The 15069-nt window shown below is 33.5% G+C and overlaps 1 protein-coding gene across 2 annotated transcripts in view; it reads left to right on the forward strand.

The window, feature by feature from the left end:
* LOC123708927 overlaps positions 1-8718 on the forward strand; it is a 35345-nt gene extending 26627 nt beyond the window's left edge. The window contains exons 6-9 of one of the 2 annotated variants that reach the window (XM_045659946.1): positions 3830-3982; positions 7392-7575; positions 7790-7824; positions 7898-8718. In XM_045659946.1, the coding sequence (XP_045515902.1) occupies positions 3830-3982; positions 7392-7575; positions 7790-7824; positions 7898-7987 (462 nt within the window). In that variant the 3' untranslated portion in view covers positions 7988-8718. Of the gene's footprint in view, positions 1-3829; positions 3983-7391; positions 7576-7789 lie in introns of both variants that reach the window. The other variant, XM_045659945.1, reaches the window with a different exon arrangement.
* The last annotated feature ends 6351 nt before the right edge of the window (positions 8719-15069 follow it).

The raw sequence follows: 15069 nt of genomic DNA on the forward strand, positions 1-15069 counted from the left end.
AATTAGATCAGTTTTTCTAAAGCATACACATCGTTCATTGTGTGTCCGTTTACAGATTATATTCAATAAGTGTATGTCCAGTGGCACTTTTCCTGATTGCTGGAAATTATCTTATATAACGCCTATCTTTAAGACTGGTGAAAGGAGTGATGTCGAAAATTACCGACCGATTTCAATACTTTCTGCAATCCCTAAGATCTTGGAAAGATTAGTTCACCGACGAATTTATTCCAGCACGTTATTATAGACCAACAGCACGGATTCGCAGCTGGTAAATCTACTCTCTCTAACCTCCTTGTTTTTACTAATTATATTTTTAGCGGTTTAGATAATAAACATTAGATAGACAAAATCTACACGGACTTTCAGAAGGTTTTGATAAGGTTGACCATATGATGCTTTTACAAAAGCTGTCTTTTAATGGTATTAAGGGCAATCTTTTAAGATGGTTTACGGCATATCTATCTGTGTCGTGTTCAATCAGTGGTAATAAATGGATTTACTTCTTCTCAAATAGTAGTGACATCCGGTGTCCCCCAAGGCTCAATACTTGGGCCGTTGCTCTTTTCTTTATTTATCAACGACATATCTAAATGTTTTTTACACTGCAAGTACTTGTTATACGCAGACGACTTAAAGTTATATAAAACGGTAGTTGCCCTTTCTGATGTGGAACTTATTCAGGAAGATCTCGATAGGCTAGATGACTACTGCAAAATAAACAAATTATTCTTAAAATACAGTAAATGTCAGCATATCGTGTTTACAAGGAAAATACATAAAACAATCAGGGCCAACTTCACCCTTGGAAACCATTCCCTCGAACGTGTGGGCTCTGTAAGGGATCTTGGGGTCCTTCTTGACTCCAAATTATCCCTAGATAAACACATAGGCTTGATTATTAATAAAGCCTACCGTATGTTGGGTTTCATAACGCGTGTCACCAAACCTTTCAAAGACAAAACCACATATATTCACCTCTATAAGACGCTTGTGCAGTCTCAGTTGGAATACGCTAGTCCAATCTGGAATCCCTACTACGCTTTATATGTCACTCAACTTGAGGCTATACAAAAGAAATTTTTACGTATTTTAAATTGTCGCATGAACGGTGGTAGGGCTAAATACAACGAACTTTAAAAAAAATATAATTTGCTTTCTTTGAGTACTAGGCGTAGTTTGATAGATTGTGTCATTATAAGAAAAATATGCGTACATGAATTAACTTGTTCAAATCTTCTCGAACTCATAAGATTCAATATTCCTGCCAGATCTCTACGCTCGCACAGAACCTTTAACCTTCCGACTCCCAGAACCAACATTGGGTTCCGTGAGCCTCTTCACAGGATGTGTTCTACTTTTGATTCTACTACTAATATTGATCTTTTTTCGCACTCCTCTACTGCTTCATTTAAGAATAGGTTAAAACAACTATTCGAGTAGTAAACCTTGTATCTTTCTTCTTATTTTGGCTACTAGTATATCTGTCGTTCTACCGATCTATAAACTTTATTATTGTATTGTCTACTTAAATATTTTGTTCTGCTGTCATGTCACGTTTTGTTTTGCTTTATATCCTTTTTTTTATCAGTGAAACTTTTTGTGGATATATCCAATGCTTTAATTTTATGTTTATATTTCTTTTCTGACTTCTGAGATGTATCTGTTTGTTTCCCAAATGAATAAATAAAATACAATGTCGTCTGCGCTTATTAAACGACCAACGATGTTCTATTATCTGTAGATTTGTTTTGTACGCTAACATTTGCGTTTAAAAGATATAATAAAAAAATATATAATAAGACTATATTCCTTCTAAACGGTTAAACTTGAGAGTTAAGCGTAATTCGTATACAATTGAGTAGTCGAGTTTAGTTTCAATACTTTGGTTAGTAGGTATATAATTCAATTTCATGCGAATGCTTTATAACTACCTTTCTTTTCTATTGTTTTTTAAAAAAATCACTGTCTATGTTTTTAAATTAAATAATTGTTATTTTCTTACTAATCTTATTTGTGACTCGATGGATCATATTTAGCTCTAAAGAAAACAACGTGCATTGTGTTGCGTTATCCCTGCAACTGCATCCTTGCTAACTAGCAAGGCTTTATTTGCAAACAATTTTTTATTGCTTCAACATTAAGGCAACTGCGCAATGGTTGAAAGTGAAAATCAGTTGTAAATATATGGAGACGACGGAGTCGATACATTGATTATATGAATAATTCATCGTGGGATAAGAAGATATGATATACTGAAAACGTTCAGTTGTACGGTCGATATGCGTGACAGCATTCTACTTATCCGAAGGTTTACTAATTAAGTTTTCAGATAAGAACGCAAAGAACTAGATTTGTATAATTTGTCATCATCACTCAGGATGTTTAACTTCAGATTCATTTTCAGACTGAATTTCAGACTATCCTTTCATATGGTTTTAAAAATTGCACCATGTAAAGTAGTTGATTATTTTTAAGTTACAAAAACCTAAAAGGATTTTTCCTGATACAATAAAAATGATTCGTACCGTTTTATCAAAGCACAAATAAATAATTGTTTTAAAAAAATAGGTTTAATGTGCTATTTTTTTATTTCTATGAATGAAAAAAGGATTGCGCATGTGTTACGAGTCATCGTGGCGCTACGATGCTACGGAGAGAGCTATTTTATTTGCTTACATTCTACAAAAAATATTGTTTCATAATACCTTCTGTAAAAGGTTGGTGCATCCCTCGTCTGCATCTATTGACCCCCTATAGGGAGCTGCCTCCAAAATTCGTAACCTCTTCAGACATATTAGGGCTATTGTTAAAACAATAGTTGCGACTGCCATAAAAAACACATCCTTTTTCAAAAATGTCAACTGACTATTCCTTCTTTCAGATATATTTTATTGTATCAAGCATTCAAATATAATTTTCACACTTAGGAGCATTCATGGTTTCATAGTACAACAGAACTTCAAATTCTTTCCTACGTTATATTTATTATAAGATATCTAAAATCACCATCACTAAGATAATACAAAAAATGCTATTACTAAGCCAGTTTTTAATCAATAGTAGCAAAACTACAAGCTTCTTTGTCAATGTCGTGGCTTATGCAAATTAAAATATATACGTCGTTAGGCACACGTATGAACCATGACATATTAGATACGTTTAATTTATTATGATTCTGTAACGAGGTTAAATGAATGAAGATATTTTTTCCTTTGTATTTATTCTGAAGTCTTACAGAGTTCATTATTCAATATACATGACGTTTATCACCTTCAATTATATAATAATTAATTAGTTCATCGTGTACGTTGCTTATAGTAAGTTGGATTATCATACGAAATACCATATATTATTTGAAATTAGTCGTTGTAATAAATAAGTTTTCTTCTCCCTGAAAATAAGTTTTTATTATAATATACGGCCCTTCTTCTACATTGTATATAACTCTTAACTCATATAAAACGATAACAACATTATTTTAAAACAGATACTGCTTAAGATAATCTATCTTGAATAAGTCGTATTGTTGTCCTATTTTTACTCTTTCTTAAATATAATTATTATATTGGTATTTAAAAGCATTATTATTTTATATATTATTAATAATAATAAAGATTTTATTGTATCAATGCATATGTACATTACAACAAATAAAAGTTAATAGATATACTATCTGTTATGGTACTTGAAGACAAAAGGATATTAATTAAACTCATTAAATTCACTTATATATATATATAAATTAAGTTCCAAAGGAATTAAGTATTTATAAATTATCAGAGAATTAAATATAAAAACAATATTTTTAATCGATTTTTTGTTACAGAGTAGTTCGGAAACAGCTCTATACATACTGGACTGTGTGTTTTCTGTGACTGTGGTCGGGTCACTAGTGCTATTTGTGTGGCGAGGTCTGTGGGCTTTGATTGACATTTACCTTTATCCAGACGATTTTGTCAAATCTTGCTGGACGTCACTTGTAAGTATATGATTAACTGGAGCAATAATAATCGGCTAATTGTTTTTAATACTTGAAACATTCGACAAAGTCAGTTTATAACTAAATGTCTGTTACACATGTGAGAAATATAGCAAATTGTGTTTTTTTACATTAAATATATTTAGGTAATTCGTGCATTCATTTAGTTTAATATCTGACCACAAATCAAAACCTTAACCAAACGTTTAAATAAACTCAACGTCTATATTAATATCGACTAATTAATGTCGATTTGTAGCGCGTTTGTATATGCGGATAAAAACCAGTTTTCTTAACAGATATTATTATAAGATTATGAATTTAACATGTTCGTTATTACAATTTAATTATATTAGGTCCTTACATATGAAATTGGCGTTTTGTAGGGGAGGAACAAAAAGTCGAATATTTTTAAATATAATATATTTAATTAATCAAAGTATGAACCATTGTTTTCTATGCACTTTTGCCATCTACCTATGGTAGTTCATATCCCTTTACTAAAAAAAACAGTCGGGAATCAATCAAATCTGTGAAGGCGATTTGGACTGCCCCATCAGAGTTAATTTTTTTTCCTTGCAAGAAGTTGTCGAAAAAAATAGTAATCTGTTGGAGCAAGGTCCGGGGAGTACGGAGGATGTCTTAGACATTCCAATTGAAGCTCTTGTAATTTGGTAGCCGTCTGTTGTGCAGTGTGTGGTCTAGCGTTGTCGTGAAGTAGCAGTGTCGTGGAGCGATTGACCAGCCTAGGTTGTTTAGCCGCTAGCTTGTCCATCATGGTTTGCAATTGCTGACAATAGACATCAGCCGTAATAGTCTGGCCAGATTTGAGAAAACTGCAATGAACAATACCGGCACTAATCCACCAAACGCTTACAAGTAACTTTTTTGGGGTTAATTTTCGCTTGGGGCAGGATTTGGCTGGCTGGCCAGGATCCAACCATTGCGCTGAGCACTTCCGATTATCGTAAAAAAACCATTTTTCATCACAGGTAATGATTCGGTTTAAAATACCTTCATTATTGTGCCGGTTCAGTAATGTAACGCAGCAGTCGACGCGCGTTTGCTGGTTTGCTTCAGTCAATTCGTGAGGTACCCACCTTTAAAGCTTTTTAATCTTCCCAATTTGCTTCAAGTGAATTAAACCAGTTTTATCACTAACACCGCAGCCTGCAGCTAACTCGGACGTGGTTTGCGATGGATCGAACTCGTACTCGTAAATAATGCGATACTTTAAGTTTTCCATTTTGTAAAAAGAGTGACGCAAAGAGAAAAAAACAGAAGAAAAAAACAAATGAATGACGGTCATCGAAGCACAAATACATGAGTAAATAGCTATACAAATTTGAATTTGTAATTCCTTACCAAAGAGGAGAACATCGTGATTAAAGTGGCCAGTACGAAATACGCCAATTTCATATGTAAGGACCTAATATAATCTATCCACATGTAGATGCATGTACAAGTATATTGCATAATTTTGAAATCACCCATTTATACCATATTTCTATTTAAAAAATTATCTATTTTTTGTTGTCACGTAGTTGTGATTAACCCTCAGGAATAATTATTTAAATTATATTATAAATAATTTAAATAAAACTTGTTTAGTCATTATAGGTACCTATGTATAAGATATAGAATGTATAAGATTTGGGAACCCTTTTAAGTTAAAAAAATACCTGTGTATCTAATCTGACGTTAGAATATATACAGCTAAACGCCAATTAAAATCTCATGCTTCACTTAGAGACAATTCACTACACAATACTCAATTTGACTACAATACGATATAATTATTATTGAAATGCGGAAAACGCGGAAATATTTTCGCAATATTTTACTAAAGCCTACTTATCTACGTAGTGATAAAATAACTAGTCTGGCCATAAATACTGTTACATTTTTTTATTTTTTATATTTTATTAAAGTATTCCTATAGCTACTCATTAAAAAATATTCAAACAATTACATTATACACAAAAGCCAAAAACGGAATACACATTCAAACATAAACATAAAGCACAGTTTTACCTATTTATACAAAAATATAACGAAGTACAAATTCATACTAAATTCTAGATTATAATTTCTAAGTTCTAAGATTCACTGATCATTATAATAAATATTTAATAGAAAGGAAGAATAACAAAGCCATTACTAATAAAAGATACCAGAGTTTTTTAAATATTTTTAAGCATTCTTTTATTTCTTTTTTTTATTCGTTTAATATAACTTATGCACTTATAAAAAATATAATGATTCACTATTTATTCCACTGTCACAAGTTAAACTGTTACACTTACTCGCCGCCCTAACCATAAAGCTGTCCCCTCTGTAATTGATGTTAACTTAAGGTGTGTACAATAGGTGCATATTTTTTTGCGTCCTATTATACACACGGAGACATACCTTACTTAGTAGCTCAGGACAGTCAACTTTACCTGTAGCTAAGTTTATTAAATATAACATCTGCTATCTCACGCCTAGCTGAGAGAGGAAGAATGTGGAAATGGGTACATCTAGTCAGTCAGGAAAGTATTAGCTTTATATTGGAGATGTCTGATAAATTTTTATTTGTGTGAGTTCTATACGATTGCTATAAACGGCATATTGTGGGTTCCATACTTGCGAGGCGTATTCTACGTTAGGTCTAAGGGTGCGTCCACATTTGTCGAATATGCCACGAATAAGCAGCTCGCTAGCCGATTGCGAGCTGCGCGCGTGTATTTTTGTTCGTGCGCCGCTCCTGCGCCGCCCGCGCGCAGTTCGCCTTCGTCATCCTTCCGCCCGCGCCTCAAGCCCCGCACCCCTTACTTACCCGCTCAGTTTGTTTCTGTTTACTGGAGCCTAAATGTGTGTTGTCATGGAGTGGACGGACGAGAATTGTTTACGCTTAATTGAAACATACAAGATTTCCGGTTTTAGTTATTCAGGAATACTTATACTTTGCTTAGAAATTCTAAAAAGATACTGCAAGCTTGTGTAGGAATCTCCAGTGGTCAAGAATAGTGTTGTCAAACTTAATTTATTTTCAACTGAAATTGATAGCCTACAATGCATTTCCTTTTTTGATATAATTCTGGTGACAATTTCAAAAAAATTGCATAGTGTCCGCTTAATAATTTTCAAGTACAACTTCGTTTAACCTCTGGGTAAAGTTATTTAACTGAATTGAGTGTGTGTTACCGGCATTTTCGGCACACAGATATAAGGTACAAATATGAAGGTTATTGAAGTGCCCATGTTCTTTTCCGAATTGCGCAATGGTGATCCATATGTCTAAGTCATCTTGTCTACGCGACAGGATTCTAGGTGCTATCTTCATCTCCCGAGATAAAATCTTTTACTTTCGGAACGGATCTATTCGAATTCTTTCCCTTACTTAATATTATTTTTTTGTCCACAGATAGTAGGTTACTCTATGGTAGTAGTGATGTTTTCGCTGCAGGTGCCGATGCGTTGGCTTCTCGCAAGACTTCAGGGAGCCCCAAGGCTGTTGATCGCTGATGTTTATCATTTAGTTTCCTTCGCTTCCACGATTAATGTATGGCGAGGGGTTTGGGGATTGTTGGATATTTATTTTTTGCCAGGTTCGTTTATATAATACAGATTTTAACGCGGTGTAATTACAGTAATAGTAGAATTGTTATTTAAAATAGTACTCTAAATCGTGATTTTTCTTATATTATTAAAAATAGCTCAGTAAGAGGTGTATTAAAACTATATTTCATGTAAATTTATTTATTAAACTACGTAATTGTTATTTTATAAGGACTCCTATTTTAACCAGTTTTATCATTTCAGATTCGCCTCACTTAAGCAACTGGTCTTGCCACATCGTAAGTCTAATGTTGCTGATGCTGTTAAATTGTTCTAATTCAATTCTTGTAAGAGGAGTTTATATTGACGCAGAGGAACCGGCTGGTGAATGCATCATCTTCCCCTGCCATTACCTCCGACTCTTCATCCACAAGAAAAGACCAAAACGACATAAAGCGTTAGACTTAACGAAAAAAATGGAAGAAGCTAGTATGCCTTTACAAACACCAGAAGAAAAACTATAGGCCATGTATGTGGTCGTTGCGGTAATGTTTTTTGGAATATTACGAGTATGAAAATAGTATTAGTCTGTACCGTATTCTGTGTGTAAGTACTATAATTTAAAGCCTGAGAGACTCTAAAAACCCAATCATATTATTTTTTATAACGTCGATACGCACAACGGACTTAATTATTTTATTGTAGTTAGCTATCCATGCATTTATTTAGTTACCAACTATAATTTTATAGTAAACAAGAAAATCGTGGCCAAATATGTATTGCCAATACCAATTAATAGGCCAATTTATATATTTATGCAATGATAAAAGCAATCCTATTTGTAATAATTTCATAAAGAATAGCGGCAATATAGGGTGAATTAGATCGATATATTATAAATAAACGAGTCGGAAAATTTACAGATATTCAATATAAAATTTGTCGTAAGAATCAACAACATGCTTTTTACACTATAAAACATGGTTTTAATATATATATATTTAGATCAACGAACAATGTGAGAGTGCTGCCTTATTTCATCGTATTTTTATATACTTAATGTTACGCTTCAGGTGATCAAATCTAAGTCAGACTTCGAGATCATTCCATTTGTATGATACATATTTAGCAATAAGTTTATGTACATACGATATTTTTAACTACAAATAAACGATTTCTGAGTAATATATTTACATCCCGTTATATTTCTATTGGTATTTTTTAACCCACAATTGTCCTGTTTTAGGTGTCAAACTTTTAGTGTTAAGCTAAGGATGTCACCAAACATTTTTAAAAATACAGTTTTACGCTTAAAAATCAATTTTCAACTATAGGTTTTGAACTCTAAATACTTTTAAATATATGTCAGGTGACAGTTGGCGATTAGGTATCGTTAAAAGTAAGTATTTAAAGAGGTTGCCATGTAATAAATATAGCCAGTCCCGACTTCGGACGCCTAATCATTTTTTTACATACTTTTGGAAATAAATAGTGTCAAAAGTCCTAATAGTTACTCAGAGATAATATATCATTCTAATGACAGTAAATTTCGTGTCAAGTTCTTCGTTATAACGGAACAAAAAATTAACCTTACTCTTTATATTATTGGTTTAGATATATATTGCTAGGGTAATACTAATAGAACTTATATATAATAAGAGACAACTACGCACACTAATATAACCGCCAATAACCGTTAGTACAACAATATTATGCATATACCACTCGTATAATGCATCATGAAACTAATTGTAGTCGAGTTCCTTTGGACAAAAGAGAGTACATAATATAGTAGATCTGTCGCAGCCAACTAGCTTAATTAGCAGTTCAACTAACAACCTAGCCGTTTAAGCAAACGGCGCCGATTAACTAACGGCCAGAAAGATGTTATTACTGGAAATGCACGTTTACATATATTTATCTAACGATACTTTATCTTGTAATGTCTAATCTTCTATTTTCAGCATTATAATATTTGTCGTAGATTAATAAAAGTAAATAAAATATTAGTAGCCTTAAATAAAAATTGAGCTACGGACAATTTAATTTTGTTCGCTTATTTTGACAAGCGTCAATTAAGTTTGAAAAGTATGTGGGCCATCCACAGACACCATTTGACGTATCTTTAAACTATATGAGAGATTTGGACAAAGAATACAGCTTTAGCGAGTTCTGTAGCCGGCCGTTATTGCAAGGGTATAATAAAATAAAAATATTTTAGAAACGTATACTAAAATTATGCCACGTTTTCGAAGTTAGAAAGCACACATTTTTCTATATTGCTTTCCGGAGAGCCTTTTGAATTTGTACTAAACCACTAAGTTTATTTAAACAAAATTTACAAATCAATACAAGATTTTACTAATATTCTTAGTTAAAAATACTTTAAAAAACAAAGCAATATATTTAAGTTATTAATTGGATTGATAAACTATCTTACAGACACTTCAATTTAATCTTTGACACGCGCTCCATCAAAGAAAAACATCATGAGGAAACAGGCATGTCTTAGACCCAAAATGTTGAGGTCGTGCGTTAGGCACTGAAGGTCAATCACCTACTTGCCTATTAGAAAAAAACGATTGAACCCGAAATCAGAAGCCCAGACCAAGAACCGCTCTTGTTTTTTTTTTGGTGTTAGTCTAGTAGCTTCGTGTGCGACTCGAATCTTGAAGGTCGTGCGTTCAAATCACGACTGTGTAGTAATAGATTTTTATTTCTATATGCCCAATTATAACTTGCATGGTGAAGAAAAACAAATCTCGACGAAATTTTCTTGTCCCAAGAATTAAATTTCCTATTTTGACCCAAAAATTAATGACGTCTTAGGCACGGAAGAATGTTGAACTACTTGTGTATATAATAAAATAAGCCACAATGCAGGTCTAATCTGATACAGGCATTGACATACCAGTCTGCAGTAACTGTCCTTCCATCCTCTAGCATAACTGTCGCGAAATTACTTTTCCGACCAAAGAATGAGGCAATCATCTTTTTCCGTAGTTCCTTCCTTGTTTACCTTAGTTCGCCAATCCTCTACAGGAAACACCCACTGAGCTGATTGTGTTTTGGTTTTAGGTTCGTAGCAATACATACAGCTTTTATCACCTGTAACAATGACAAATACAGCATTTGAGTCACCGCCGTTGAACTTATCTAACATTTGGCGACACCAGTCCATGTGAAGGTGTTTCTGGTCGTCGGTTAAAGTATGGGGAATCCATCTGGTTTAAAGTTCCTGACGCCTAAATGTTCATGTAATATTTTAGGCTTGCTCGTATCTGCTGATAGGTCCCTCTCTTATCTTCCTCTATCATGCGTCGCACAGCACTGATGTTATCTTAAGTAGTCGCTGTTACAGGACGTCCCTCACGCGGATCATCATTGAGATTGCTACGTCCACGCTTAAACTCGTTAAACCAATTGTAAATATTGGCACGAGAGGGGGGCTTCATTAAGAAATGCAAAACGCAGCTTATCATAACTTTGTTGTTGAGTAAGCCCACAACGAAAGTCATAATAAATCAATGACCGAAAATTTTCTCGCCTTAGGTTAATTTTCACGTGTAACAAGAGTTTTAAATTTGCCGCCAATTCACAAAAACAAATGACAAATGAATGCAATATACACTACTACTTTACGTTACCAAAGAGTTCTAAAATTGAAATACAAAAGTTTTCATTCGCAATGTTTCTAACTGGCCAGTTCTAAACATTTTCAGTGTTACCCACGTATTCCTTATTATTAACAGATTCAGCCTACAACAACATAGCAACACTGATTATCAAAAAAAAAAACAGTATAAACTAACTTCCGTCACTATGATAAATAATAAACTGACGATTCAAAAGTCCTTTATAGTAAAAAAAATATTCTTTAAACGATATTAAAGTACATCATTCGACAATTAAATACTTAACTTAGCTAGAAAAACTCCACCAAATACTTCAAATTCCACAGAGGCTAACATGGTTGTTTGTGCTCCCGTATTTCACTAAATTATATGATTTAATTTTTTTTTAATTAAAATAATGCTGTTTCGATTTATATTAATAATAGTATATAAAATTAGTTTTGTTTAGATAAAATTACGAATTATAAAATTCGCAATCAATTTGTTTACAAATGATGCGCTCAGTCTTGTAACTGACCGGTGTCGCAATTCAGGATTATAAGAATTCAGGATAAGAAAATATGGCCGTAGGTTACTTGATAAGTGGCACGGTTGCGCAGAGATTCCAGGTTCAATACCAGAAGAAACAATAAATAGGGGATTATTTAACAGACATTATTATACCATATTATAGTATATAAACCTAAAACTTACTGAACTTATACCTAAAGACAATAATTTTTTTATAGAGGTGGATTTTTTTTCACTCACTTCACGGACTATCTGATGTTCATAAGCATTATTTATGTGATTATAAATTAATCAACGAAATTAGAGTTTGATTACCTGAGTGGTCTCAATTGTTCACTATAACCAGTAGCTCGGATAAGGGTTGTTTATTGATCAACTTTATTTTCTTACCAATTTAGTATTTGTAAACTTATTATTTGGTCCTTGGCGTTTTGTATGGCAGGAACAAAAAATCGAATATTTTTAAATAAAATATATTTAATTAATCAAAGTATGAACCATTGTTTTCTATGCACTTTTGCCATCTACCTATGGTAGTTCATATCCCTTTACTAAAAAAAAACAGTCGGGAATCAATCAAATCTGTGAAGGCGATTTGGACTGCCCCATCAGAGTTAAATTATTTCCCTTGCAAGAAGTTGTCCAAATTTCGAATAAAAATTATAATCTGTTGGAGCAAGGTCCGGGGAGCCGGGGAGTGCGGAGGATGTCTTAGACATTCCAATTGAAGCTCTTCTAATTTGGTAGCCGTCTGTTGTGCAGTGTGTGGTCTAGCGTTGTCGTGAAGTAGCAGAGGCGTGGAGCGATTGACCAGCCTAGGTTGTTTAGCCGCTAGCTTGTCCATCATGGTTTGCAATTGCTGACAAAAGACATCAGCCGTAATAGTCTGGCGAGATTTGAGAAAACTGCAATGAACAATACCGGCACTAGTCCACCAAACGCTTACAAGTAACTTTTTTGGGGTAATTTTCGCCTGGGGCAGGATTTGGCTGGCTGGCCAGGATCCAACAATTGCGCTGAGCACTTCCGATTATCGTAAAGAATCCATTTTTCTTCACAGGTAATGATTTGGTTTAAAATACCTTCATTATTGTGCTGGTTCAGTAATGTAACGCAGCAGTCGACGCGCGTTTGCCGGTTTCCTTCAGTCAATTCGTGAGGTACCCACCTTTCAAGCTTTTTAATCCCAATTTGCTTCAGGTGAATTAAAACAGTTTTATCACTAACACCGCAGCCTGCAGCTAACTCGGACCTGGTTTGCGATGGATCCGCTTCCACAATAGCCTTCAATACTTCATTATCAACTTGGGTCTCAGGCCGTCCACGGGGCTTGTCCTGCAGGTCGAAATTTCCAGGACAAAAACGTTGGAACCAAAAACGAACTGTGTTTTCTTTTGCAACATGACCGCCATACACATTATTCATCCTTCGAGTCATTTCCGCAGCGGAACTCGTACTCGTAAATAATGCTACTTAAAGTATCAAGTTTTCCATTTTGTAAAATGAGTGACGCAAACAGAAAAAAATAGAAGAAAAAAACAAATGAATGACGGTCATCGAGGCACAAATACATGAGTAAATAGCTGTACAAATTTGAAATTCCTAACCAAAGAGGAGGTATTTGAGGTCAAAGTGGCCAGTACGACAAAACGCCAATTTCATATGTAAGGACCTAAATTTAAATCATGAGTTAAAAGCATGGTCGGACGGACGAGCAGGGTCAACCCCAGGGGCGAGGAGTGGTCGTTTCCAGTGTTGCAACTACGATGAAATGATTGGCCACCGATTGGAAAATCAATTTCCTAATCAGTGTAACCCTGGCGGGCATGTTACGTTAATAACCTATGAAATTTTAGAAAAAGAAGACAACAACTGATTGATGTAGATTAGATACTCAATTTTAATCCGTTTCTCAGGTTGGATACATGATTTTGATTAACGAAGAAATCGTGGAAGATAAGATTTTAAATACGTAATGGAATCATTTAATTCCAAACAATATAATTGAGACAAACAGTAACTATCAATATAAAGATATATTAATCTCCTTCCTGCTCAGCTTCAAACTTCTGTTTTTCTTTCTCCTTGAGGTTCTGTTCTATCAAGTTGTCTAATTAAGGACTCAGGAGAAGTGAGAGGCCAGCTGTTATGGTGACCCTAAAAATAATATTGTTTAATCGCATCACGTAAAGTTGAATTTATAGATACTAGTTTGAAAACTTCATCAAATCATGGTTTAAATAATAATTAAAGTCAGTAATTGAATAAATTTATTACAAGTTTTAAATCACTCGTAGTTGCCTTCTTATGTTATCAGGCTCAAACAGATAGAAACCACAAATTGCATTGTATCAAAGTAAGGTTTACGCTTATTTGTGGGACAATTAAATTCTTAAATAAGTCGATGAAAATTACAAGTATTTTGTATAATATGTTTAAAGGCTGGTTTGCTTCTCACTAGTAAGTAATGTTAGTAGAAATTCATCTCTGAAAAGTGAAACCACTGTTTAGGTTGAAAAAGATATTACCTCAGCTAAAATAGATATAGCTGCGTCCCACCTCGCAAGGGCTTGCCTTTGGGATAATTCTATTTCTAAGAACAGAAATATTAAATTTAATTAATTACTGATCGAAAGTAGAAACCGACCTTGTAAATATAAATAGTTCGTTAATTACAAATCTTTATTTTATAGAAAGAAGGCATTGAGTAATTTACTTAATTGATTAAAAAAACATTTCACTCACTATAATTTCATGTGAACATAAACATTAAAGACATCGTTCAAAAGGTTTTCAAAGATGTACAATTAGCTTAGCATATTTTAACAATTATTTGTCAGTTCTTGAAGTATAAAAAAACCAGGACTTAGCCTTTACACATTTAAGCTACATCAACAAATTTTACATTTGTTGTACAAACTGGGCTTATGAGTTTGATGTAGTTTTTATTTACCTTGAATTGATTTACTATTATAAATAACAAACTCACAATGTTCCTACTTCCCACTTGACTTCCACGCAGATTTGTAAAATGAGAAAATAATACCATATTCTATATAGATATGTATCTCTATTCTACGCTAATTTCTGCAGATATGTCTCCCAAATCTTTAACGCTCTGACCCCCTACTTCCTTGGCCTCTACTACTTGTGTTATCGAGAGTTTCTTGAATATATTTGGTTTTGGTTGTGAAAATATTCACAAAAACTATTATAATCTATCAGCTAGTTTACATCTGGCAGATATGAATTAAAAGTTCTCAACTTCTGAATTGGACAGTGAATTTCTGAAATTTAACAAAACATATATATAACATGCATAACTTAATGGTAAAATTTATATCAGACATCATTATCTACATACAATACCATATGTCTAACAAAAAAGTATACTTTTTG

Source organism: Pieris brassicae, chromosome 4 (assembly GCF_905147105.1).
Source record: "Pieris brassicae chromosome 4, ilPieBrab1.1, whole genome shotgun sequence".
Classification (NCBI taxonomy): domain Eukaryota; kingdom Metazoa; phylum Arthropoda; class Insecta; order Lepidoptera; family Pieridae; genus Pieris; species Pieris brassicae.